This window comes from Mobula birostris, chromosome 2, assembly GCF_030028105.1.
Source record: "Mobula birostris isolate sMobBir1 chromosome 2, sMobBir1.hap1, whole genome shotgun sequence".
NCBI lineage: Eukaryota > Metazoa > Chordata > Chondrichthyes > Myliobatiformes > Myliobatidae > Mobula > Mobula birostris.
The window spans coordinates 134,574,620-134,602,537 of NC_092371.1; the positions used below are offsets into that span (position 1 = coordinate 134,574,620).

The 27,918-nt window shown below is 40.5% G+C and overlaps 1 protein-coding gene across 1 annotated transcript in view; it reads right to left on the reverse strand.

Moving 5' to 3' along the window:
- Positions 1-27,918, reverse strand: part of LOC140210924 (dynein axonemal heavy chain 8-like) — a 504,855-nt gene that overhangs the window by 237,081 nt on the left and 239,856 nt on the right. Inside the window, exons 35-41 of the mRNA XM_072280194.1 lie at positions 26,714-26,816; positions 24,087-24,191; positions 20,764-20,925; positions 17,340-17,564; positions 14,757-14,929; positions 12,557-12,735; positions 3,711-3,898 (exon numbers count right to left, since the gene is read on the reverse strand). Of these exons, the coding sequence (XP_072136295.1) occupies positions 3,711-3,898; positions 12,557-12,735; positions 14,757-14,929; positions 17,340-17,564; positions 20,764-20,925; positions 24,087-24,191; positions 26,714-26,816 (1,135 nt within the window). The remainder of the gene's footprint in view (positions 1-3,710; positions 3,899-12,556; positions 12,736-14,756; positions 14,930-17,339; positions 17,565-20,763; positions 20,926-24,086; positions 24,192-26,713; positions 26,817-27,918) is intronic.

Sequence of the window (27,918 nt, forward strand, 5' to 3'; positions counted from 1 at the left end):
CCACCTATCTTCATATCATCTGCAAACCTTGCAACAAAGCCACAAATTCCATCATCCAAATCATTGACATATAACATAAAAAGCAGTGGTCCCAACACAGACCCTCATGGAACATCACTAGTCACTGGCAGCCAACCAGAAAAGGCTCCCTTTATTCCCACTCTTCAGCTCCTACCAATCAGCCACTGCTTTATCCATGCTGGAACCTTTCCTGTAATACCATGTGCCTCGTGCAGCACCTTGTCAAAGGCCTTCAGAAAATCCAAGTACACAACATACACCAAATCTCCTTTGTCTATCCTGCTTGTAATTTCTTCAAAGAATTCCAACAGATTTGTCACGCAAGATTTTCCTTGAGGAAACCATGCAGACTATGGCCCATTTTGTCATGTGCCTCCAAGTACCCTGAGGCTTCATCTTTTCAGAATCAACTTCAACATCTTCCCAACCACTGAGGTCAGACTAACTAGCCTATAGTTTCCTTTCTTCGGTCTCTCTCCCTTATTGAAGAGTGGAGTGACATTTGCAATTTTCCAGTCTTCCAGAACCATTCCAGAATCTAGTGATTCTTGAAAGATCATTACCAATGCCTCCATGATCTCTTCAGGCATCTCTTTCAGAATTCTGGGCTGTACACCATCTGGTCCAGGTGACTTATCTAACTTCAGACCTTTCAGTTTCCCAAAAACTTTCTCTCTAGTTATGGTAACTTCCCACACTTCATGCCCCCGGCACCTGGAATTTCCACCATACTGCTTGTGTCTTCCACAGTGAAGATCTTGGAGTACAAGTTCACAGATCCATGAAAGTGGCAGCACAGGTTGGTGAAGACGACTCATAGGATGTTTGCCTTCATCAGCCATGGCAGAAAATATAAGAACAAGGACATTACCTTACAATGTTATGAAACCTTGGCTAGCCCCCCTGTGGGCTATTCTGGCTCCTATACAGCAGGAAGGATATGACTATTCTGGGGAGGGTGCAGAAGAGATTCACTAGCATTTTGTCTGGAATTGGAGGATTCTAGTTTTTATATATATATATATATATATACACACACACACACACAAAATAAAACTACATATATATGTGGTCCTGGTGTGGATGCTATGTAGCCTCCTCCCTAAGGCAAAGAGCCTGGGAGGGATCCTTCATGATATTGCTGGCCTTTTTCTGACACCTTTTTGAATACATGTCCTTGATAGTGGGTAGGCTGGTGCTGGTGATGCACTGGAAAGGTTTGACTACGCATTGTCGAGCCTTCCTGGCTGCTGTAGTGTAGTTTCTGTACCATGCTGTGACGTAGCATGTTAGGATGCTCTCTACTGCACTTCGGTGGAAGGTTATGAATATTGATGTGCATAGTCCTGCTCTCTTCAATCTCCTCAGAAAGTAAGGTGGTGAACTTGGTGAACTTCCTGGATTGTGTAGGATCTGTGCTGGCACCGTCTGAGAAGTCCACTCTCTTGTGTCTGAAACTGCTCACAGTTTCCGCTGCTGTGCTGCCAATGTTAAGAAGAGTGTGAGTGGTAGGAGTTCTCCTGAAGTTGATAAACCATCTCTTTTGTCTTGTTGACATTCAGGACGAGGTTATTTGCCTAGCTCCAGGCCTCAAGCTTTTCTTCCTCCTGTCTGCTGGCCATCTTGTTGTTGCTGGTGGTGAGTCCCGCCACTGTTGTGTTAACAGCGAACTTGACAACGTGATTACTCAGTGTTTGGTTGTACAATTGTGAGTGCGCGGTGTGCACAGAAGTGGGCTCAGCACACAGCCCTGGGGGGCACCCGTGTTGAGGACGATGGGGAAGGAGGAGCAGTTGTGCATCCTGACGATATAAGGACTGTGGGTTAGGAAGTCCAACATCCAGTTGAACAGTGGTGTGTTTAGATGGAGGAGCAGGAGTTTGCTCACCAAGGTCTGTGGGACAGTAGTGCCGAAGACGTAACTGAAATCCAGAAAGAGCATTATACATCAGTGTTGAGGAAATCTGCAGATGCTGGTGAATGGCATTGATAGTTCTTACTATCTCTTCATTCAGTTAGTCCTGACGAAGGGTCCCGGCCTGAAACGTTGATTGTACCTCTTCCTATAGATGTTGCCTGGCCTGCTGTGTTCACCAGCATTTTTTGTGTGTGTTGCTTATACATCAGTGTCCTTGTTTTCTAGGTGTGTTGGGGCCAGCTATATAGAGAGCTTCTGTCAGTAAGCATATTGGAGAGTGCCCAGAGTGGCAGAACTTGCGTTTTGGATGTGTGCCATTACCAGCCCTTCCAATTGCTTCATCAGAATTGGAATCAGTGTCTCTAGGTAGTAGTCAGTTAGCTCTGAAGGTGTAGAGTTTATTTGGTACAGGGATAATGGTCGCTGATTTGAAGCATGTGGAGACAGCAGTTTGGGTGAGTGATGTGTTGAAGTCGCCTGTGAAGATGTCAGTGAGCTGGTGTGAATACTCCCTGAGTATTCAGGTTGGGATATTACTTGGCCCAGCAGCCTTATGGGGGCTGACTCACTGCAGAGTCCTTCTCACATCTGCTGCTGGTACAGGCAATTGCTGCTCCACTGGAAGGGGGATAGCTTTCGTGGTCTTCATTGTGCTTCATGCCTCGAGGTGTGCATAAAATTTCTTTAGAGTGCCAGGGACGTAAGTGGCACTCTAAATGTGATTCCCGAGCCAATAACAGAATTGATTCTCGTCAGTTCAGGGGCTATTCTAGGTGGATATTTGATGCCAGACATCGAGATAGATAAGAAAAAGATTTAACACTCCTCTCCAATCTACTCTCCTGCCCCTCCTGTCTCAGCTATCAACTCCCTTGGGACTAGCAATCAATATAAACCACATAATTGAATTTTAACTGCAAATTGATTGCTAAATGCAATTGACAGTTCTGTGCTTGGGTAACATTACAGCCTTCCTTGCATATTAAGGCTTTTAAGTGATCTGCAGAGAAATCAAATTGTACCACAAATGGAATGAGTTTTGAATACCAGAATTGACCTTTACCAGAGCAGAAGGCATGGTCCAGCATTAGCTGAAGAGCCTGCCACAATCTGTGAAAAAGTTGCAGCTTGATTCTTCCCTTTTACTCTGAGATCATCATGCTGTAAATAAGTTTGTCAATGGTTGGCACATCCCAACTACCATGATTCCTGCTCTAATTGCCCAAGTTTGAGATCATGGTGTCCATCCCCAATTGGTATCTCCACCCAAGGTCAAATAAGCCCCTGAAATTGAATAAGCAATAACTGCACTGTTTCTGTGAGACTCTGTACAAAGGCTCAGGATTTAAGTGGGATGAACCGCAAGCTTCACACATTTCAATACTATTCATTTAAACAAACGGATGTGGGCCCATAGTGCAACCTAGCTTCGATGGGTACTTTTATGTACAGAATATCCACACCAGCTTGCTTATTGGTGGAGGTTTGCTTTTCTCTTGTGCCCAGTGTTTCCACAAGAGCACTGGATAATGAAAGAGAAATTACTTTAAAATTCACAAGATTTTATAAGATTCATTAGAATGGGGGCACCAGAACCAATAGGTTGTTTCACGATGCATTAAAAAAACATAAATCAGAAAAGACACAAACTGGCCTACTAACTTCATATCATCTATTTTACAATATTGTTCAAAGTCACAATCTACTGAAATAGACAATGACAATTCAAATTCAATCCAACTTCATAACAACTAACTTTTTTCTTTCTTACCATTGTGATAAAAATGCCAAACTCTGGGTTAAGTGATACACTATCTCCATCAGTGAAGATAAACATTTTTTTTCTTTCTTTCCGTGCAATAAGAATAATATAAATTTGTTGTGCTGCCACAGATAACACAGGCAGCTCGATGCGATTAAATTCATCAAAACAGCCCCAGGATCCAGACTGTGCCAGACCTAAAAGACAAATTTCAATCAAAATGGGGCAAAATTAATATATATAGTTATCAAAATCTGCAACATGATGCACATCAGACTTTTTTAACATTTTAACAGGTTACTAATTTACAAGAAAACAGATGATGAAAGGATATGAACATTTGAAAAAAAATTATAATGATAATATCAATATACAATTCAGATGAAAACAAATTAGATTATATCAGAGAGACAGTTTTAATTTATTCATTGTTCAGGTTGTGAGTATGAGAAGATTGATTGGGTACGAGAGGATTGATTGGGTACGAGAGGATTGATTGGGTGATAAGTAGCTAGGCTGGTACAATTTTCCACATTTTCAGGTGCTACAAGAATCAGTGCTGGGGACTGAACATTTTACAATTTAATAAGTGACTGAAATGAAAACACCAAAGGGGTGAATGCTAAATTTGTTGATGACACAAAAAAAGGTAGGAAACGAAGCTGCAAATGGATACAGATAGATCAGGTAAGTGGGCAAAAAACTGGCAAGAGGAGTACAATGCAGGAAAAGATGAAGTTGTTCTTTTGGCAAAGCAATAAAAAAAATTATCTCAATGGTGAGAAAATTCAAAGCCCTGAGATGCAGTGGAATCTGGGAGTCCTAGCTCATGATTCATAAAAGGCTAGTACACAAACAAAACAAAGTCGTATATTGAGTAAGACAACAAAAAAGTAGTTTATTATTTGTTTATTATTATTATATATTTCCAGAATATTATTGCTTATTGATTTAAGAATTGAATATAAAGGTAGGGAAGTTAGTCTTCAGTAGTAAATGGCATTGGACAGAGTTCAAAGTAAATTTATTATCAAAGTACATGTATGTCACCATATAAAACCCTGAGATTCATTTTCTTGTGGGCATACACAGTAAATCCAAAAAACACAACAGAATCATTGAAAGACCACATTCAACAGTACAGACAAACAACCAATGTGCAAAAGACAACAAACTGTGCACATCAAAAGAAAAACAATTAATAATAAATAAATAAATAAACAATAAATATTGTGAACATGAGATAAAAAGTGAGTCTATAGGCTGTGGGAACAGTTCAGTGATGGGGTGAGTGAAGTCATCCACAACTGGTTCAGGAACCCGATGGTTGAGGGGTAATAACTTTCCTGAACCTGAGGGTGTGGGTCTGGATGCTCCTGTACCTTCTTCCAGATGGCAGCAGTGAGAAGAGAGCATGGCCTGGATCGTGTGGATCCTTGAGGATGGATGCTGCTTTCCTGTGACAGCACGCCATGTAGATGTACTCAATAGTGGGGAGGGCTTTACACATAATGGACTGGACTGTATCCACTACTTTTTGTCGGGTTTTCCATTCAAGGGCATTGATGTTTCCATACCAGGGTGTGATGCAACCAGTCAATGTACTCCCCACCATACATTTATCAAAGTTCGTCAAAGTTTTAGATGCCATGCTGAACCTTCACAAACTTATAAGAAAGTAGAGGTGCTTCTGTGCTTTCTTCGTAATGGCACTTGCATGCTGAACGCAGGACAGATCATCTGAAATGATAACACCAAGGAATTTAAAGTACCCGAGACTCTCCAGCTCTGATCCTCCAATGATGACTGGCTCATGGACCTCTGGTTTGCTGGTGATGACCTCTGGTGATGCTGATTCATCGCCACCTTTGATTTGGTCTACAACAGTGGTATCATTAGCAAACTTAAATATGGCATTGGAGCTGTGCATGGCCACATAGTCATAAGTATAAAGTGAGTAGAGCAGCCTATGATGCACCTTTGCTGATGGAGATGGTGGAGGAGATGTTGTTGCCACTGGGGACAGCAAGTGAGCAAATTGAGGATCCAATTGCACAAGGAGGTATTGAAGCCAAGGTCTTGAAGCTTATTGATTAGGTTTGAAGGGATGATAGTATTGAATGCCGAGCTCTTCAATAAGGAGCAGCCTGATGTATACACCTTTGCTGTCCAGATGTTCCAGGGTTGAGTGAAGAGCCAACAGATGAAATCTGCTGTGGACCTGTTGTGTTGGTTGGCAAATTGGAACGGATCCAAGTCACTTCTCTGGCACGAGATGTTATGTTTAATCACCAACCTCTCAAAGCACATCATCGCAGTGGACGTAAGTGCTACTGGATGATAGTCACTGAGGCAGTTTACCATGTTCTTCTTGGGCACCCAAATGAAGACTGCTTGAAGCAGGTGGGTACCCCAGACTGCCAACACGAGAGGTTAAAGATATTGGTGAACTCCAGCCAGCTGATCAGCACAGGTCTTTAGTACTCGGCCAGGTACCCCATGATTTCCAGGGTTCACCCTCCTGAAAAATGCTCTCACGTTGGCCTTAGAGACTGAAATCACAGGGTCATCAGGGCTGTGGGAGTTTGTGAAGATTCCTTCATGTTTTGATAATCAAAGTGAGCACAGGAGACATTGAGCTTATCTGGAAGTGAAGCCTTGTTGTCACCTATGTCACTTGTTTTCACTTTGTAAGAGGTAACAGCATTCAAGCCCTGCCGCGGCTGTTGAGTGTTCACCAGGAGCATTGTATAAAGAATGTACAGTAGTTCAGAAAAATACATATTAATCTGAAACCTGAAATGAGCAGGTTATCTTTAAAGGATACATTGGACAGATTTGGCTTTTAGTTGCTGGAATTTTGAAGATTGAGGGATGATTTAACTGAAACAAGAGGCTCAATGGGGTTTTGACAGAACGGTTATGGACAGTATGTTTCTCTGGAAGAAACTAAAGCTGGGGCTCACAATATAAAAGTAAAAGAGGGCTGAACATTTAAGAAGTATTTTTTTTCTCTCAAAGGGTCATGCCCTGGGAATTCTCTTCCTCAAAGGTGGTGGAAGCAAAATTGTCGAACGTTTTTAAGGGAGAGATAGACCACCTTGAATTGTTGGATTTAAGACTGACGTCAGGTGATACACGGCAACTTGTGCAGGCAGCTCACAAAACTTCTAGATATATTTCTTCTGAACTACTGCTGCTGCAATCAGCAACCTGTCACTTCTCTTCAAGTAAAATATTCTTAAACTATCTTAAAGAAGTAGCAATTTTATGATCTCCTGAAGGACTCAGCGGACTCAACTCTCAGGAATGTATGTACGGCACCTTTCAATGGACGAAGGTACATCGCCATGGCCAGAAGAGAGGAAGGAGAGGAGGACTCCAAACCAGACTAAAATGGCAGGGTCAAAAATTCCTCCACTCAATATGTTGTTAGCAAATGTACAGTCACTAGAGAACTCCTTTAATTGTCATCTAACTGATGCATTGATGACTGAAGATAAACTGAGAATTGTGAAGTGAGAAATGTTTCTATTTGGAATGACAGCAATGGTAGCAGGTCAGAATTTAATAATTTACATAAAGGTATTTTTGCATCTTGTGGACCAGAACCACATTTAAATACTACAGGGCATGTGGCAATATGTTGTTCCATAGGCTTTTCAGCTGCAGTGGAGGATTCATATCAGAAGCTGTTGGTTCACTGAATCAATTTCTATCAATAAAGGAGGTACCACATTTTAGCATTGGGTTTATGCTTGGCAGACCACAACTCTGCAAGGGCTCTAGTGAAAGTGGATAAATGACTTACAGGTAAATCTACATTCAACATGTGGAAATCTATAAAAATGAAGTATTGGGAGTTAAGGACCAAAATGTTCTGCATGGGGGAAAGGTAAGGATTTAAATCAAGGAAATCCTGGATGTCAAGGGATATTGATGATGCTTGATGAAGAATCAGAATCAGGTTTAATATCACTGGTATACAGTAGGTCCTGAAATTTGTCATTTATGGCAGTAGTACATTGCAATAGATAATAAACTACAAATTACAATAAGAAATATACATGAACAAAAATTAATTAAATGCAAAAAAGTGAGGTAGTGCTCATGGGTTCAATGTGCATTCAGAAATCTGATAGCAGAGGGGAAGCAGCTGATCCTGAACCAATGTCTGCCTTCAGGCTCCTGTACCTCCTCCTTGATAGTAGCAATGAGAAGAGTCCATGTCCTGGGTGAAGGGGGTCTTTATTGGTGGATGCAGCCTTTTTGAGGCATTGCCTTTTGAAAGTGTCCTCGATGCTGGGGAGGCTAGTGCCCATAATGGAGCTGGCTGAGTTTACAACTTTCTGGCCTTGTTCAGTGGCCCCTCCATACCGCAAAGTGATAACCATAAGACAAAGGAGCAGAATTAGGCCATTCAGATCCTGCGAGGGCTCAGCATATCTCAGATCGAGTCCTCAGCATTCTTGTGGGAGGGTGAACAGCCAGAGGTCATGGTTCATGTAGGTACCAATGACATAGGTAGGAAGAGGAACACGGTTCTGCAAAGGGAGTTCAGGGAATTAGGTGCTTAATTAAAAGGATGGATTAAAGGAGGAGCTGTGATGTTAATAGTCAGGGACAACGTCACCACAGTGCTCAGTCAGGACAGACTGCAGAACTCGTCTTGTGAGGCGTTGTAGGTGGAGATGAGAAATAAGAACGGTATGACCACGTTAACAGGGCTATATTACAGACCACCCAACAGACCAAGGGCTTTAGAGGAACAAATTTGAAGAGGGATCACAGAATGTTGCAAGAAATATAAGGTTGTTATATCTGGTGATTTTAATTTGCCTCATATTGACCGGGACTCCCACATTGTAAAAGAACTAGATGGGCCAGTTTCCTTTATCAGTACATTAAAGTCCCAACGAGAGAGTGTGTGATAAGTGATTTGCTATTAGGTAATTGGACAGGGCAGGTGACAGAAGATTGTGAAGGAGAACACTTTGTATCTAGTGATCAGAATGCCATTATTTCAAAGTAAATATGCAAAAAGACAGGTCTGTTCCATAGATTGAGATCCTTAATTGGAGAAAGGCCAATTTTGATGGTATCAGAAAGGATCTGGCAAATGTGGATTGAGACAGGTTGTTTTCAGTTAGAGGTGTACTTGGTAAGCGGAAGGCCTTCAAAAATGAAATTTTGAAAGGACAAAGGACAAAGTTTGTATGTGCCCATCAGAATAAAAGGTAAAGATAATAGATGTAGGGAACCTTGGTTTTCAAGAGATGATGAAACCCTGATTATGAAAAAAATGGGAGGTACATATCAGGTATAGGCAGAGTGTTTATGGAATATAAGAAATGCAAGAGAACACTTAAGAAGGAAATCAGGATGGATAAAAGAAGGGATGAGGTGCCTTAGCAAAAAGGTGAAAAAGATCCTAAGGGATTCTACAGATATGTTAAGAGCAAAAGAATTTCAAGGGACAAAACTGGTCCTCTGGAAGATCAGGATGGAAATCCATGTGTGGAGCAAAAGAGCTGGGGAGATCTTAAATGGATTTTTTTTTTTGCATCTGTATTTACTCAGGAGATGGACACAGAGTCTACAGAAGTGAGGCAAAGTGGCAGTGAGGTCATGGACCCTATACAGATTACAGAGGAGGAGGTGTTTGCTGTCCTCAGGCAAATTAGGGTGGATAAATCTTTAGGCCTCACAGGGTGTTCCATCAGACTCTGCAGGAGGCAAGTGCAGAAATTGCTGGGGCCTTAGCAGCGTTATTAAAATCATCCTTAGTGTCAGCTGAAGTACCAGAGGATTGGAAGATAGCCAATGTTGTTCCACTGTTCAAGAAAGGTTCTAAAATAAACTAGGAAATTATAGGCCAGTAAGCCTGAAATCAGTAGTGAGAAAGTTATTGGAAGGTATTCTAAGAGACCAGATGTGTAGGTATTTGGATAGACATGGACTGATTAGGAATAGTCAGCATGGCTTTGTACATGATAGGTCATGTCTAATCAATCTTAGAGTTTTTGAGGATGTTACCAGGAAAGTGGCTGAAGGCAAGTCAGTGGATGTTGTCTGCATGGACTTTTAGCAAGGCAGTTGACAAGGTCCTGTATGGGAGGTTAGCCAAGAAGGTTCAGTCACTCAGCATTCAAGATGAGGTAGTAAATTGTGGGAGAAGCCAGAGAGTGGTAGTAGATGGTTTCCTCTCTGATTGGAGGTCTGTCACTAATGGGAGTGCCACAGGGATCAGTGATGGGTACATATTGGAACTAACAACATAGATAGGAAAAGAGATGAGCTCCTGAAAAAAGAATATAGGACATAGGATATAGGTAGCTGAGCAGCAGGACCTCAAGGGTAGTAGACACTGGACTGCTGTATGTGCCATGTGCCAGTGAAGGCAATAATAGGATAATTTCACAGATAAACTTGCTCAAGATGGCACCTGCGCACAACACTCCTTTGGTTGCCATCTCCTGGATAGATCATGAAACCATATTATTTCATTTCTTTTGTGTCTTTTACATTTGTTTCTCATCTTGGATGTGATTCTGGAGGCTGTGATTTGCCTTTCAGAGATTGTTTGGGTGTTCCAGCGCTCCGAATCCAAATACTTACACATCCAGGTCTCTGAGAGGATTCTGGGAGTCAGAGGCAGTGTGCGGGAAACTCGTGTTTGATTCCATTTCACTGATAAAAGCTTCCATTGTTCACCAGCTAAAGTGACGAGGGAGATTGAAAGATCAAGGTGAGTGTGGAAGCCTGGGGGCTGTTTGGGTGTTTCAGCAACTCTGTAGTAAACAAGAGAATTCTGGGTGACAGAGACAGCGTGTGTGAACTTCGTGGTGAGAAGCTCATAACAGGCTCATTCAGAAAGTCAGGAGGCATCATATCCAGGGAATCTTGACCGCCTGGATTCGAAATTGGCTTGCCCATATAAGGCAAAGGCTGGTTTTAGATGGAGGGTATCCTGCCTGCTGGTTGGTGACCTATGATGTCCTGTAGGTAGATGAAGGTTATCCTGGCAGGAGGTCAGTGACCCATGGTGTCCTGTAAGATGTAGGATATTCTGCCTGGAGGTTAGTGACCCATGGTGTCCTGTAGGTAGATGGAGGATATTCTGCCTACAGTGTCCTGTAGGTAATGGAGGGTATTCTGCCTTGAGGTTGGTGACCCATGGTGTCCTGCAGATAGATGGAGGGTATTCTGCCTTGAGGTTGGTGACCCATGGTGAACTGCAGATAGATGGAGGATATTCTACCTGGAGGTCAGTGACCCATGATGTCCTGTAAGATAGAGGATATTCTGCCTGGTGGTTGTTGATCCATAGTGTCCTGTAGGTAGAGGGAGGATATTCTGCCTGGAGGTCGGTGACCCGTGGTGTCCTGAAGGTATCAGTGATTTTAAAAAATGACTTGGATGAAGGAGTGGAAGAGTAGGTTAATAAGTTTGCAGATAATGCAAAGGTTGGTAGAGTTGTAGAAGGTTGTTGTAGGTTATAACGGGACATTGACAGGATGCACAGCAGGGCTGAGAAGTGGCAGATTGAGTTCAACTGAAAATGTGTGAAGTTGTTCACTTTGGAGGGTCAACTTTGAAATTCAGGACTAATGGTAGTATTCCTAGCAATGTGGAGGAACAGAGGGATCTTGGGGTCTACATCTATAGCTCCCTCAAAGTTGCCACGCAAGTTGATACAGTTGTTCAGAAGGTGAATGCTGCATGGGCCTTCATTAGTTGGGGGATTGAATTCAAGAGCTGCATGGAAATGTTTCATATCTGAAACCCCTAATTAGACCACACTTGGTATATTTACCAGGATACTGCCTGGATTAGAGAGTATGTCTTAGAGGATAGGTTGAGCAAGCTAGGGCTTTTCTTTTTGGAATGAAGGAGAATGACAGGCAACATTATAGAGGTGAACAAGATGTGAAAAGGCATAGATTTTGTAGATAGCCAGAAACTCCTCCCCCTCACCCCCCAGAGTGGAAGTCTAATATGAGGGGGCATAATTTTAAGTTGATTGGAGAAAAGTATAGTGGGGGGGATATCTGAGGTAATTTTTTCTTACTTAAGAGAGTGGTGGGTACATGAAACGTCATGCTAGCGGTGGTGTTAGAGGTAGATACATTAGGGATATTTAAGAAACTCTTGGATAAGCATATGGATGATTGAAAAATGGAGCACTATGTTGGAAGGAAGGATTAGATTGATCTTAGAGCAGGTTAAAAGGTCAGTACAACATCATGGGCTGAATGGCCTGTACTGTGTTGTGGTGCTCTATGTTTCATGTTCTATGTGGAACAAACTACTATCAAAAGAAGTGGTTGTGGCAAGTACAATGATAACATTCAAAATGCACTTGGATGGGTACATGGATATTAAAGGTTTATACTGCTATCAGTCAAATGCAGACAAGTAGGACTAGCTTAGATGGGCATCTTCGTCAGCATGGATGAGTTGGGCCAAAATGTATATTTTCAAGCTCTATGATTCTGTGATTCTAGAAGTCAGTTTTCACCCCTTATGATAGAAACAATCAACTGTGGACACCGAATGCACCAGTGGTTATGTGCCTAGACACCAATCCCAGATGTCTGACCCAGACCTTTACTCCTCTAGCAAAGCTGTTCCAATACATCTTACAATATCGGCACCTATCTCACAATTACCCAGCGATACTATATAATGCTTTTCGTCTGCTTTTGTGCATTAGGAAAATAAGTAAAACTATCAGCAAAGGTTAATAAATTCTCTCCATATATTTATGTTGCAGGAAAAGGTGTTTTCTAATGCAGATTTTTTCATTCTTATGCAATCATTTTATTTACTTCAGCATTTTCATCGACTCTTACCTTTGTAGATCCTTCCTAATCCTCTGAAATCCATTTGGTCTGAACAATTGAACACCACAACATATTTTCCAAGAGCTTTGCCCATGTCCTTCACAGTCTCTGTTTTGCCAGTACCAGCAGGCCCAGCAGGGGCACCTCCCATATTCATCCACAAAGCTTGAGCTAAGGTGATGTAGCATCTACAATCAGAAACAATTTACCATAAGGAAGGGCCAAACTTTCCCCAGGCAAATGTTAAATGTCCTTCAGGTAGATAATCGTATATAGTAGTTTAAAGATAATGGAGATAGAAACTAGCTTAGAAACTAAGTGAATGAGGCCTCAAAGAGGCAACGTTTGCTTAGCAAGTTCTAGGAAATAGGATTAACCTGTCGTCAATTTTTGGGAGATGCTGACATGAACAGTCAACTAGTCTTTTTCTGCATGATAAATTCCTTTATTCTGCAAAATGTGTCTACATATCATTTGCCATGGTGGAAATATTCAATACCTTCAGCACCCAAGCAACAGGAGCTTTGTAGACAAGTTTTTGTGACAAGGAAAATAATGGGTATGAACATGAAATGGATAGATTTTTGATTATGGGATTTGTGTTGGAATCTTACGTACTAGCTATATCTTACGTACTAGCTATTTCTATTAATAAAAATTAACAAAAATGTTTGACAGATGCATAAGCTGGTGGAATCTCAGGCAAGACACAAACAATTGGAAGCAATCAACAGACAAAACAGCATCTGTGGAGGGAAAGAGATGGTCAATATTTCAGGCCAAGATTGTACATTAGGACTGGGAAGATAGTTGGTGTATACAGGGAAGGGTGACAAAGAAGTTGGCAATGATAAATGGAAACATATGAGAGGGCCATGATTAGCAGGTGGGACTAGATGTGGGAGGGGAAAGGTGAATCAAGGAGAAGAAACCCAGGTGGACAGGAATGTGGGTGATAGACAGATGGAATCACATTGGAAAGGGTGATAGCTCTTAGCAATGAGAGTGGGGAAGGGATGGTAAAGGTGAGTAAAAGAAGAGAGGACCTGTGTGGAACAGCAAGGAGGGTGATGGGATCCCGTTGGAGTTGATGGATGCAATGAAGGATAATATTTTGAATGCATAGGATAGAGAGATAAAAATTGAGGACCAATAAAGCTCTATCTCTATTATGTCTGGAAAGAGTGTGGTGAAAGCAGATGTGCAAGGAATGGAAGAAATGTGTGTGAGGGCTCCACCAACTATGGTCAAGAGGCAGTCACATTGCCCGAAGAAAGGGGACATTTTAGAAATCCTAGTGTGGAAATCCTTATCTTGAGAACAAATGAAATGGAGACAGAGAAATTGAGAAAAGGATATTGCTCTCATAGGAAACAGGTAGGAGGAGGAGTTGTAGCTGTGCAAGTTTATATTAGATATCAGTTTGTTTTCTGAGATGAAGACAGAGAGATCTAGAAAAGGAAGATAGGTGTCACAAATTGTCCGAGCAAATTCGAGACCAGTGTGAAGGGTGGAAAATTTGACTAGTTCCATTCCACAGGAATGCAGAAGCACCATCAATGCTGTTGTCAATGTAGCAAAAAAAAGAGTTGGACGGGAGTGCCAGAGTAGGTTTGGAACAAAGACTGTTCTACATGGCCAACAAAAAGATATGCATAGCTAGAGGCCATACAAATGTCCATAGCTATACTTTTGATCTGAAGAAAGTGGGAGAAATCAAAGAGGCTAAATGAATATTTTTGCAATGGGACATAAATTAATGGGAATAGTGCAGATAGAAACATAAAATTACAACAAACCATGGGTAAGTTCAACAAATGGTCAAATCCATTCTGAATCAAGAAAGGATAGATCCAAGGTGTTACGTGGCACAAAGCTGGGGAAAATCATGATCCAATGAGCTTTAGGAGTCCAAGGAACATTAAAATACAGAAGTTTTGTTTCAGGAAAATTGCATATAAAGCTAGAATATAAACTGAATCATTACTAATGAATTAATTATATCAATTATAACAAATCTTGGTTAGAAACATTTGGGTAACCATGTGAAGACCTGGGTGTAAAAAGAACATACTGACTTAGGAAGAATTGCTGATTGTGGGTCTGGGCTACTTACAGGATAATACAGCACCTATGTACATTTCAATCATTCTATCACTCCTATATCACAATAAATTTTAAAAATAAAGTGTCAAAGCTGCAGCATCACCTGTCTGTTAAAGGTGTGATAACTAGACGATCTGTGCAGCCAAGAAATTCATTCTGATAGATAAATTCCACATCAGTGATATTCACTCTTACTTCTTGTGCATCTTCTCGGAAATAAAAGCGACTTTGTTTCAACCATTCAAAGTCATTCACTGTTCTGATATGCATTTTGACCTACAGGAACATGGAAAAATTATCCTGTAAAATATTCATGTAACAACACAATGTTCAGAAAGTAGACATTTAATACAAATACTTTAAATTAAAACATGTAATTTACCAATTGGAGATTTCAAAGGAACCACTCTGAGAATTTTTTAAGTGTTCATGAGGCCCTCCATTGGTCAGGGACGACCATGATGTTGTGTCCCAGCAGTCCACATGATACACAAGCCAGGGCAGTATGAAGTGGAGAGCAAACTGTTGCCCACATAGCAAGCTCCTCCTCTCCAGCAGCTGATGAATCCAAAGGAATGGCAGAGACCAATACAGTTTGGTACCAGTAGCATCACAGAGGTTGCCAGTCAGCGTTGAATTCAACTTAGGACTGCCAGCTCCGGACTTCTCCTCTGCATTTACTCCTGAAGCCTTCCCCAAGAGTGGGTGTAGCTGCAAGGTAGTGGAGGTTTGAGATCACAGTCTTCCTTCTCCAATATGAGCTGCCAACCACAGTTGATGAGCTCTATCTGCCTGAAGCAGCTAGTTTTAGTTTGCCAGTGACCCACCTTTAGCTCTTCTCCTGTCAGTAGAAATGGTCCCGCCAGGCTTAGTAGCTAAGCTACATGTGAAGGCCAGGAACTGGACTTGGTTGTCAGAGGCTATTTGAGATGCACACCATTGGAAACATTTAATTGGGAGCTTATCCTCACTACCACCCCTACTACAACAAACGTAAGGACCATAACATTACAAATTAACATTATATTCTCTATTCAATGCCTACTGTATAGTGGAAAATTTGTTTTGCCTGCAGCAGAGGAATTTTGCCAAGACATTTGTTCCTGCTCTTTAACATCAAAGGTGTCATGTAGTCAAGTTGATGTGCACCACCAAGGTTAAAATTGATCAGTAAATCCAAGATTATAGTTGCTTGGTAAATCCAAAATCATTCTTTTGTAAAAGTGTCACATTTCCCATTCCATAGGCCTCTGGTAGTTCCCATCACTATAGGTTATTAAATAACTTTTAGAGCTCTTCTATAATTTTATCCAGATCGGCTGACTTAGTTACTATAATCAAGCAATCTTTTCTAATTACTAATCAGAAGTTTTTATCTATTATTGCTTGCCCATAGATTAAAATATTGGCAGACTTCTCTTCTTTGGCAAAGACCGAAACAGACAACACCTACACTATGGCTATTCAAGTGAGAGAAATTCACCCTTATAGAATTCACAAATCACTATGCAAAAATTTCAATACAGAACAAAATTTGCCTCTATGGAATTTATGTAAGAAATAAATTAATTAACTCTCTGACATGCTATATTGTGGGGAGCCACAGTAACCAATGGCAGCTCCTTAAAGTAAAATCCCTCGGCCTTTACTCCATTTACGCCGAATCCCCATGCTTTATCCCATTATCCCCCGAACCTTGTTCACTACCTTTCTCCCTAGAACTCCAATCGTTAAATGTCATCCTTTCTAAACCCTTTACTAATCCATAACTCTTGCACGACAGAGGGAGTGGTCCATAGACAGGGAGCACAGCAGTGCTGCACTCTGAGACAACTGTTCAAAAGTCCTTTTACTGCAGAGGTTCAGCTGTGGTCACCAAAAAAAGGCAAAATTTGTTGTTTCTTTTGCATGAGCCTTGTCCATCCCCTCAAATCTAACATTGCCTTCAGCTGTCAAATAACAGCAGAGGGATACCTTGTCATCGCTGGTAAAATACTTAAATATGAAAAAAAACATTCCACAGAAACATATATTCAGCAAGATAAAGAGGTTCAGATTATAGAAAATTGTGATATGGTAAGTTTCCTAGCAACACAATCTCTCTGTTAGTAAAGTATTCCAGCCTTTCTCTTCGACTATGTGCACAGACTATTTGCTCAGTCCCTAACTGGAACTGTTTCTCCTTTTGCTACTTACTAATTATTAATATGCCTTTAGAAGACAACTAGATTTTCTTCCATGTTAAATACAGCTCTGTCCTCTATACGCAATTCTATTGCTCATTTTTTGCCATTTACACCTTGCCTTAATGCAGTTTTCTGATTCTCTCTTGACTTTTGTCACTTGATTATACATCAACTGTTTTATCTCACATTCACAAAAGATGTGATATATTAGAATAGAACTTAATGCTTACTCAATGAATTTCCAGAATAAATCCCCAGTACATTGTTGGAGGTGTGTATAGTGGCAGATAATGAGCTGAGCACTAGATATCAGGAACAAATTTTCCTCTGAGATTCTTAAAAAACAGACATTGAAGGATGCCAGAATTATATTAACCCCAATGGAACAATAAGTGCAGTCCAAAACTGTGAAAGAGGGTTAAAATTGATAAAAAGCATAAGGACAGAAGTCCAACAAATTGAAATTAAAATACAAATAAACATAAGTTCTTTCATCTTACCAAATCATCGAAAATGTCCCGCTGATGAACATGGATGGTAACAAGAGTTTCAAACTGGATTCTCTGAAACTTAGTCAGGTCATGAGTTGTTTGGCTGATGAGTGAGTTCAGCATATCCAAAAACTTCTGATTTGTTGCCTGCATGATCTTTTTGCTATCTTTTGCCACGTTAAGTGCTTCTTCTGAATCCCGAGTCCAAAGTATTTGGATTGCTAGTATTCCAACCTGTAAGAGAAAAAGGAGGCACAGATTTAACATCCACGTAATATGCACTCAGTAACCCTGCAGGTACATCCTGCACATAACATACATAATGTTTGGAGGCGAGGCGAAGTTAAGATAGCACTAAATGACAACTCCTTTGCTTGCATCTTCAGAAACAGCTCTATTTCCATCTTTAATATCTTTATCTTTCCCTTTCAGGGTTCTTTTGAAGACCCTCTCGGGGTTCCATAACTGGCCGTTGTTCAGCACACCATGGGTTTGGCCTGAGAGTCCAGTTCGAATTCGGAAGTCTAAGATCTCGGGGCTCTGGAGACAGGCAGATCAAGGGTCAATGTCATGGCAGGAGACCCGTGTGTCGTTGGGGGAGTCGGGTTATCTGCTGTGGGCCCGAAGACCCGATTTCTTTGCGATCTTCGGGCACAGAGCTCAGAAAAAGCGATGTAACAGACTTCTAACATCATAAACCAGCGGGTTATTGTTATGTCTCCCCTCTCGCTGGTGAAAAATGGAGACACCTTTTTCTCCTTATTAGGGAGAGAGAGAATCTGCAGTATGTCATATGATGGATCAAACACGAAGTCTTTGGGGTAACTGCAAGTCTGTGTCTTTGCTAATGCTTGAGTGTTCAGTGGTGGTACCAATGCTTGCTTTTTTTTGCCAGCGGACAGGGGATTGTTGCTCGCTGCTGCTTACGTGCAGGAGGGAGGGGAGCTGGGGGGGGGGGACTTTGGGGTTCTTACGTTTATCTGTCATTCATTCTTTGGGGCACTTCTCTGTTTTCGTGGATGTTTGTGAAGTAAAAGCATTTCAGGATGTATATTGTATACATTCCTCTGACATTAAATTGTACCTTTGAACCTCAGTAACCCTTTATTGGGTACGTCCTGCAAACATTATACACTCAGTAACCCTTTATTGGGTACGTCCTGCACACATTATACACTCAGTAACCCTTTATTGGGTACGTCCTGCACACATTATACACTCAGTAACCCTTTATTGGGTACATCCTGCATATAATATACACTCAGTAACCCTTTATTGGGTACATCCTACCCATAATAAAGTGGTTACTAAATGTATGTTCATGGTTCTCTGCTGCTGTAGCCCATCCACTTCAAGGTTTCACATGTTGTGAGTTCCAAGATGCTCTTCTCCACACAACTTTTGTAACGCATGGCCATCAGAGTTCTGTCGCCTTTCTGTCAGCTTCGTTTGAACCAGTCTGGCTATTCACTTCTGACCTCTCTCACTGACAAGGTGGTTTTGCCCACAGAACTGCTGCTCACTGAATTATTTTTCTGTTTTTTGCACCATTCTCATAAACTCTAGATATGCTTGCGTGTGAAAATTTAGGAGGTCTGCTGTTTCTGAGATACTCAAACCACCCGTGTCAGGCACCAACAATTATTCCAAAGTTACTTAGATCATATTTCTTCCCCATTCTGATGTTTGGTCTGAACGTTAACTGTACCTCTTGACCATGTCTGTATGTTTTTATGCACTGAGCTGTTGCCACATGCTTGGCTGATTATATATTTGCATTTACGAGGTGCACACGTGTACCTAATAAAGTGGCCACTGAGTAGTAGATCAGAAAAAATGATTATTTGAAAAATAGAGTAGTTCCTGAAGTCATAAAGTCATACAGCATGGAAACAGAGCATTCATCCCACCGTATCCATGCCAACTAGTGGGAATCCATCTGTATTAATTCCATCTTCCAGCACTTTGCAAACAGACTTCAATACCAAGGCAATTCAAGTACTTCTCTGGATCTATCTCAAATCCTTTCAGCTACTCTGCTTCCACCACTCTCTCTAGGAGTATATTCCAGGTACTCATCACTCTCTGGGTGAACATAGTCCTTCTGAGATTTCCTACCTTTTATCCTCAATGTCCTTTAATTTTATTCACATCTGATTGATGGATAAGATTACTGCACTTTAATCTGTTGATACCACTCATAATTTTATGTATCTTAATCATGTTACCTCATAACCCACTCTACTCCAGGGAAAACAGACCCAGGCTTTCCAGTCCCTCTTCAGAACAAAAATATTTTATCCCAGACAGCATTCTGGTGAATTTCATCTGCACACTCTAGAGTGTTACTAAATATTTCCTATAGTATGGTGACCAGAATTGGATGCAATTCTTTGGTTGGGATCTGATGAATATTTTATAAAGTTAGATCATAACCACTCTACTCTTGTATTCAATCTTCTGATTAATGAAGGTCAGCAATACATATTCCTCAACCACATCATTTAACTGTGCTGCTGGCTTCGAAGGTTTTGGGACTTGCACACTATAGAGTCTAGAACATTGCATACAGTACATCCTGGCCTCATGAGTACTTACAAAATGCATCACTTCACATTTATCAGAACCAAACTCCATCTGCAAGTTCTCAGCCCATTTCACCATCACATTGTTTCTCCCTTTAGCTCTCCAGTCAACTGGCATTTCATCCAAGGCCCATAAAGATGCAAAATTCTCATGCAGAGCCCACCAATTTCTTCCCTTGCCTCCGACAGTAGTCTTGGACAAATGTCTGAGGATTTGTTTTCCTTCTAAGAGGTTGTAAGAAGGCACGTTAGGAAAGGACAGAAAACCTAGCTTTTTTATTAGAACCGTATTGCTGTTTTGCCCTTTCACCATATGCCTTTTATTTTTCAAATCTGTGATAATTATTATAATCATTGTCCACTATATCTTCTGTTACTCATAATGCCCCAAGTTTAGTTTGTAATCTCCAGTATTTACCGAATTCATAAGATGAAAAAACTTGCACAATTTAACTATACATTCATTCAATGATCTTGAAAGCTAAAATAAAGCCATTTCAAACCTTCATTTCTAAACAGTGCTAGTTCAACTTCAACTTTTAGTAGCCTATAATAATTAAACTTGTTAATATATCTGATTGATTGAAAACCACCCTCTGCTCATTATCCTGTTCATCCCCATACTCTTACATCCAGTTCACTGTAAGTTAACAATAATCTTCTATTCAGATCCCTACCCAGAAATGAAGCTCAAATGCTATGCTTTAGAACATGAATTATACAGAAAACTTTGATGAAAACTTCATGCATTACAGTCTTTGCATCTGTATGTTACAATTTAAACAATTCAAAGAGCTTGATGAGGTTGAATCAGTAAAACAAAATCATGATTATCCATATCCTGTTACCTGACCAGGAGCCTTATAGAGGAACGGTATCAGCTGGAATTCTGGTTCACTGAAACTGTAGTATGCTAATTTAATCACAGTGTGTAACGATGCTTGTTGGACACGCAGTAACTCACTTAACCATAGTTCCACAGGGCCCTTAGCAATTACTGGGGTATCCAACTGTATATTGAATAAAAAGATCAATGAAAAGTTACTGGGTTCCATCATTACTAATGTTAATAATCCAACCAGTGACAATAGGATTTAAAACAGTTTCTAAAATAATTATATGAGAATGATAATCTCACCAAGAAACCACTGGAATATTAGATAAATAAATTTATTGATTCACTATGTCCTTCAAGACGGGAAATCAGTCACTTTTACCCATTCAAGCTTGTATGTGGCGTAGTCCCACCTTTGTGGTTGAATCTTAACTGCATCTTCACTTCAGGGATAATTGTGGCATTGCCAATAAAGGCCACATCAATGAACAAATAAATGAAAGAAATGCTTAGAATATTTTGGAAACATAAGCTTTTTTCTATCAGTCAAATAAAATTATTTCTTTGCATCAGAAGGTGAACATTCAACTCATAATGTCTATGCTAGGAACGTGAAATAGTAAAATATATTTTAACTCCCTTGCACTTTACAATCAATCACTATGCTATCTTTTCCTTTGCAGTAAAGATTTCACTTTTACTTTACTTTCTTATGAGATGAATAAATATCATTAACAAACCAGACTCACTGCCCATACCCAAATGCGCTACAGAGGATGAAGAACCACCTTCTTGAAATCTTCTTGCGAATGCTCTCCCAAGGTGCTTCGAGTCCATTTCTTGATTTAAATTGTGCGGCGTACACTGTACATCCATGTTACTGTGCCGTGTTACACAGGAGTACTTGCATTTGGAGACCTCCTGCTAAATCGTCTTCCATCATCCTTTTTAAGCAATCCGTTCTCAACCACTGAACTTATTATTAATATAGAAAACATATCATACATTTTATATCTAGGTCCTAACTACTGTATGTCATGGATGCTAATCCTTATGCAGGCAGAAATTATTTCTACCAATCTATTAAAATTAATACAAGCAGAGCAAAATAGTTACTTCACTTGATGATCTGGAATCTTGAGAACCAATTCTATCGTGATAACTAAAGAATTTAAATTCAGCAGGTCAAAAAAATTGGTGTTGGCATTGATGACTGCTTTTTGTAGAGTGTAGGAAAAACATTATCTCGTCCACTAGTGTTCTTGGAAACCAGTCTTCTTTCCTTATCTGCTTTGTCCAGGATGTGAACACAGATCTTCCTCAAGGTACGTGACATTCATAACTGGAACCTGAAAGGGCTCAGCAAGTCACTCAGTTAACAAGAAGATGCATCACAATCATTTTCTCATAGAATATTAAGGATTGGCAATAAATGCTGGTCTTTCCATGACAGCTAGTATGAAGGACTGAAAAAAAGCCACAAATAATCTTCCCTGCTGTAATCTTGATCCCCAATAACCACTTGTTAGTCTAGCAGGGTCGGCAGAGTATAGTAAACACAGCTGATTGCCACAACAGAAATGATTCCTGCAATGATTTGCATTCACTTAAGCAATCTTGTAGTTGTGGTCATACACGGGGGACGTAACCAGTTACCAGATGGCTCGAGAAAGACCATAATGACATAAGGTCCACACCAGCTGTGGCTCTCTACTCACGTTAAAGATGTCAATTTGCCTCTTTTTTTCAGTGGACAGCCTCCAAAACCTTCCTGATGCAGTGGCAAATTGGAAGGCATAATAAATACCTCTAGGTCAGAGTCGGATAGAATTGGTCAGGTGATGCTTTGTAGCTAAAGCCTTGCCCACAATGTTTGAAGTAGTCTTTGAGAAACTTCTCTCTGAGAACTCTAGCAAGCAGGTTAGGCTCGTTTTCCCACTGTCTCCCTTCTAGAGCTTGGCTAAGCTTAGAGCTTTCTATTTATACTCTACCTCGATTTGGTGGGCTACTGAAATAGCCAAAGTCCTCAACTTTTGTATAAAAAGGATCACTATACATTTTGGAGCACCTCAAGCACTGGATATAGCAAAATTTTCCCTCACTATGTAATTCATTCAAAGCAGTACTGTTGAATTTGCTGACACTTAACAACCATTGATAAACCCGCAAGTCTGTGAAGATTTATTGAAATACTGCAGGTGGGTGGAAGGAAATTCTTCCTGTATTTCAGCACTGTATCTTACAAACATGATTGAAGCATGATACCAGAAAGACTGAGGTGCAAAAGCATCAACCCACCCACCCTTCTCCCCCCGCCACTCTTATTTCAGCAAGCATCACCCCACTATCCACCATGCAATAGCAACCCCCCAGGGACCATGATCTAAAGTCCATCAAAAACTACCATCTGTCCTAACACCTGAACATATATACATATTCATTCTCTCTCTGTCAGTCAGACACACACACACACACACACACACACACACACACACACACACACGGAAGAGAGATCTCACTCCTGCTACAGTGAGAAGAGAGACCAACAGATTGCTGTTTTAATGTTACATTCGCAGAGAGGGGGAGAGAAGGGAGAAAGGGAGGGGGAGAGAGGGGGGATGGAGAGTGGGGGAGGAGGGGGAGAGGGAGAGAAAACGCTCAAGTACAGAGGCCTCCGACAGCCATGCCCACTGTCTCGATGTTTCAGTCTCCCACGATACTTCCATAAGTGCAGGCCGCTGGGCGAGTTCTGAAGAGTGAAAACCTACCACCTGTGAATGATGTCATTTTAGTGCAGTGTTGCTTGATGACCAACTTCACAAACAAACTTTGGATACCCACATGCGATAACAAAGTACACAATTTGCCATGCAGCACAGGGTATATTAACTATGTGTTGATTTGGGATAAACATTTAAAGCAACATTTTGAGATCAATGAGTTTTATACAAGTATGGAGGTAATGAAAGGGAAGGCTGTTAAAGGATGAGAGAAAACAAAAAGGTATGTGATAAAGTATAACAGAAATACTAAAGTGCACGGTATCTTGTTGTCTGACAGCAGTCTTATTCTTTCCATTATTTTCCTAGCTCTGTGATGGGGAAAAGGTTATCGATTTCTATCTTGCATGCAATTCTGATAAAAAGTGTCAAACTAAAAAGCTTGCGGGTTTTCTTGTCATAAATCTAGATTCCTTTTAATGCTTGGGCATACAGTTATAAGCTTTGGCTTTGATATTTTAATATCTAAGTGTGACAAAGCCATCGTTCAGAAAACATATGGATTAAACTCTTCTGAATTAATTTTAATTTGAATCAAACTAATATAAATACTTACATGAATTTTTTCTCCTTCCCTAGAAACAACAGCCAAAATGGTATCGTAAACCTTTGGATGGAAAATTACTTCATTTACATTATCAAACACTCCTGCTAAGTGGGCCTGTATGTAAAAAAACAAGAAAAAATTGAGATAAAATTAAATCACATTTAAAATGTTACAGGTAAAACTCATTGCCCATGTCTTGGATTATACTGCAAATCCCATTTCAGATCAGAGTCAAACACTGAATTAGCCATACAACCACAGAGGCTTTTGGGAATAATGTCAGTCATACTGACCCTTTGGCCCAACCGGCCCATGCTGACCAAGATGCCTGTCAAAGCCTGCATTTGCCAAATTAGTTGACAATTCACAGCCTCTTAAGAAGAAGAATTACAACAAAGATTTACAACACTCAGTTAAGAAATCTCTCATCATAAATTTAAGTGGCAGAGAATGCTAAATATGCTTTACACTACTGCAGCATGAAGGTGCAGCATTTAGAGCTGCCACCTCTCAACTCTGGGACTCAAGCTTGAATCTGATTTCAGGAGCTACAGTATCTGTGTGGGGTTTGCATACACTGTGATCATGTTTCTGTAATGGTAGACAATAGTCTTATTCCTATGCCACTCAGTTAGCCACTCCCACATGGGAAGAGTTCACATGCTGTACAAGTAGGGTTGTCAATACAGTTCAGTTGAGTATCCTGCATGCTGGCATCTTGGTGTGCTCTGCACTATCCCACAATAACAAACACAATAGGGTGTCAAAAGTGGCTAATTGTCGATGAATTGGTGCAACAGACCAAGTGAGATCCCCAAGAAAGAATATACAGTAAGACTGTTCTTGTTCGCATATACCTATGGAAATAATCCAGAGACTTATCAACCTGAAATGCCTATGCGACTTTGCTAACTGTGTTTGTGAATTGAGAAAGGGCACTTGTCAGCCTCCTCAACTTGAAACACTTGAATGATTTACCTCCACGTCTGCAAAGATTCACAATGAGGCTTATGCCATACTGTGATAACATTGGACATGTCCCTCGCAAATCTTTCACAACACCAGACACTCTGTTGAGGACATCATGCAAAAGGGAGTGGCAGAAGCTAACTCCGCCCTCATGAAAGATTCCAACATCTATTTAGCTCAGGTACATGAAAGCTTTCCTGCTTCACAGAGTAAACTGAACAAATTTTGCAATACTGTGAGCATGGATGGCCAGCTTTTCCAAAAGGCGCTCATGAACCCAGACTTGCGTGAAAGAAACACATTCACAGTTTTTGATGGTTTGCTACTAAAGTTCTCCAGACTCATCATTCCTGCAGGTACATATGCCAAAATCATCAGTCAAATCCAGCAAGGACATTAAGGCATCAAAAAATGTCACCTAAGAGCAAGGCAATCCATGTGGTGGCCTGGTCTGAGCATACAGCTGGAGATTATAGATTGTACAGCTGGTGATCAAAGTGAAGCATGCAGAAAACTGCACAAAAATCACACAGAACCTCTCTATCCGCTGATTTCCCAGATATTCCATGGCAAATTGCAGGCATAGCCATTCTCTAGCTGGAAAGAGACAAATATTTTCTCACTGTGAATTACTACTCACAAAATGTTGAGGTGTCCAATCTGTCCTTGACATCCTCAGCAGCAGTTATACAGCAGCTGAAAGCTGTATTTGCTTGCCATGGAATACCAGAGACACTCGTGTCAGACAATTTAGCCACTCAGAATACAAAGCCTTTGCTGGGGACTCTGTGTTCAAACCCCAGATAAGCAGTCCACAATACCCACAGGTAAACGGAGAAGTGAAAAGAGCAGTGCAAACTGTTAAGGATCTCCAACTAAAGGCAAAAGACCCCTCTAAAGCACTGTGAGCTTATTGCTCCACGCATCTTGTGAATGGCTATAGTCCTTCAGAATGGCTGCTGTCAATGGGCTAGAGACTGAGAGCAAGCCTACCCTTTATTCAAAAAGAGTTCTAATGCTGAAAATATTTTACAAAGTCAGACTGTTCTTATATATAAAAAAAAATTGGTGAAAAAAGAACAAAAACAAAGAGAAAGACAATAAGATGCTCTTTCTGTTTAAGTAAGTGGCTTTGGCAACTAGAGTTCAATCTGCTCTCAGGTGCTGCCTACATGGATTTTGCACATTCTCCCTGTTACCATGAGGGATTACCCTAGTACTCTAGTTTCTTCCCATATCCAAAATCACCTGAGTTAGAAGAGTAACTACTGCATCTGCTCCGAATGTGCAGTTGAATGACTTGCCCCTAATTGTAGAAGAGTGGAAGAATCTGGAGGCTTGTTAATTTGTGATTGTTGCTTAGCACTTACTTAGTGAGCAAAAGAGCCTGTTTCCATGTTGTACAACTCTTACACCACTCTACAAGCTCAAGACCATATCAAATCATATATCTACTACGTATATATTAATCAGATATATATCATTTTAATTAATATTTTTAGTTCAGAGAAGTGGCAAGATAGGACTAGATAATGCAGATAATATTTACTTGCTAACTAGCTATTAAAGTTCTATGCTTCAATCTTGGGAATGACAATTTGCCAAGTTTGCAACGATAATTATTGTATCAATCATTTCCTGTTCTTTTTTACGACAAAGGAAATTACCTGGATGGTATGTGAATCACTGGCTTGACCTAGGATTTCCAGTAAAGCTGGATCAGAGACAAAAAAGAATCGAGGAAATAGCAATCTCTTCTTTTCTAAATATCTGAAAAATATTAAGATAAAACATGAAAGCAAATTTTGAAGAACATATTTTAAATCCAAATTACTATACCATTTTTATTTTATGATGAGCAAATCCAGAGAACTTCTAAGGGCAGGAATCAGAATCAGAATCAGGTTCTTAATTGTCGTGAATGACATGTCATGAATTTTTTTTGTGCCAGCAGTACAGTGAAAAGATATAAAATTACTACACATTCAAAAATGAATAAATAGTGCACAAGAGGAATAACAAGGTATTGTTCATGGTTTCATGAATTGTTCATAGATCTGATGGCGGAGGGAAAGAAACTATTTCTGAATCATTGAGTATGGGACTTGAGGTCTGTAACTCTTCCCTGAAGAGGGCATGTCTCGAATGGTGAGGGCCTTATCGATGAATGCTGCCTTCTTGAGGCACCACCTTTCGAAGGTGTTCTCAGAGGTGGGGAGGATGGTGCTGAAGAGTCCGCAGCCTCTTGCCATCTTGTATTTTGGAGCCTCCATACCAAGCTGTGAATCAACTAATCAGAATGTTTCCCACCTCGATCTTTAGAAATGTTTAAACCTTTGGTAACATACCAAATCTTCTTAATCTCCTAATGAAATACACCCATCACCATGCCTTCTTCATAATTGCATCAGATTTTTGGGCCCAGAATAGATCTTCTGAGTTGCTGAAACAAAGGAACTTAAAACCACTCACCCTTTCTACCACCGAACTTGGTTGAGAGAAGAGCTGGAATGAGCAATTAATGTGCAAGGTTTTCAAAGTTATAGAATAGACAAGGTATTAAAGGTGGTAGGGAGGCATTGCCCTAATATCACAGCTGTGCTCAGGGGAGACATAATGGAGGGATCAGACACCGAGTCCATTTGCGTGGAACTCAGGAACAGGATGATGTGATCACACTGATGGGATTGTTCTACAAACCCCTAATAGCCACTGGGATATTGAGGAACAGGTATGTAATCAGATTCTGGAAATGTGTAAGATGGTTTAGATGGGGCAGAATTTGATAAGTGTATCCAAGAAGGTTTCTTAAATCAATATGTGGATGGTGCAATGACAGAAGGGATCATACTGGATGTGGTGTTGAGTAATG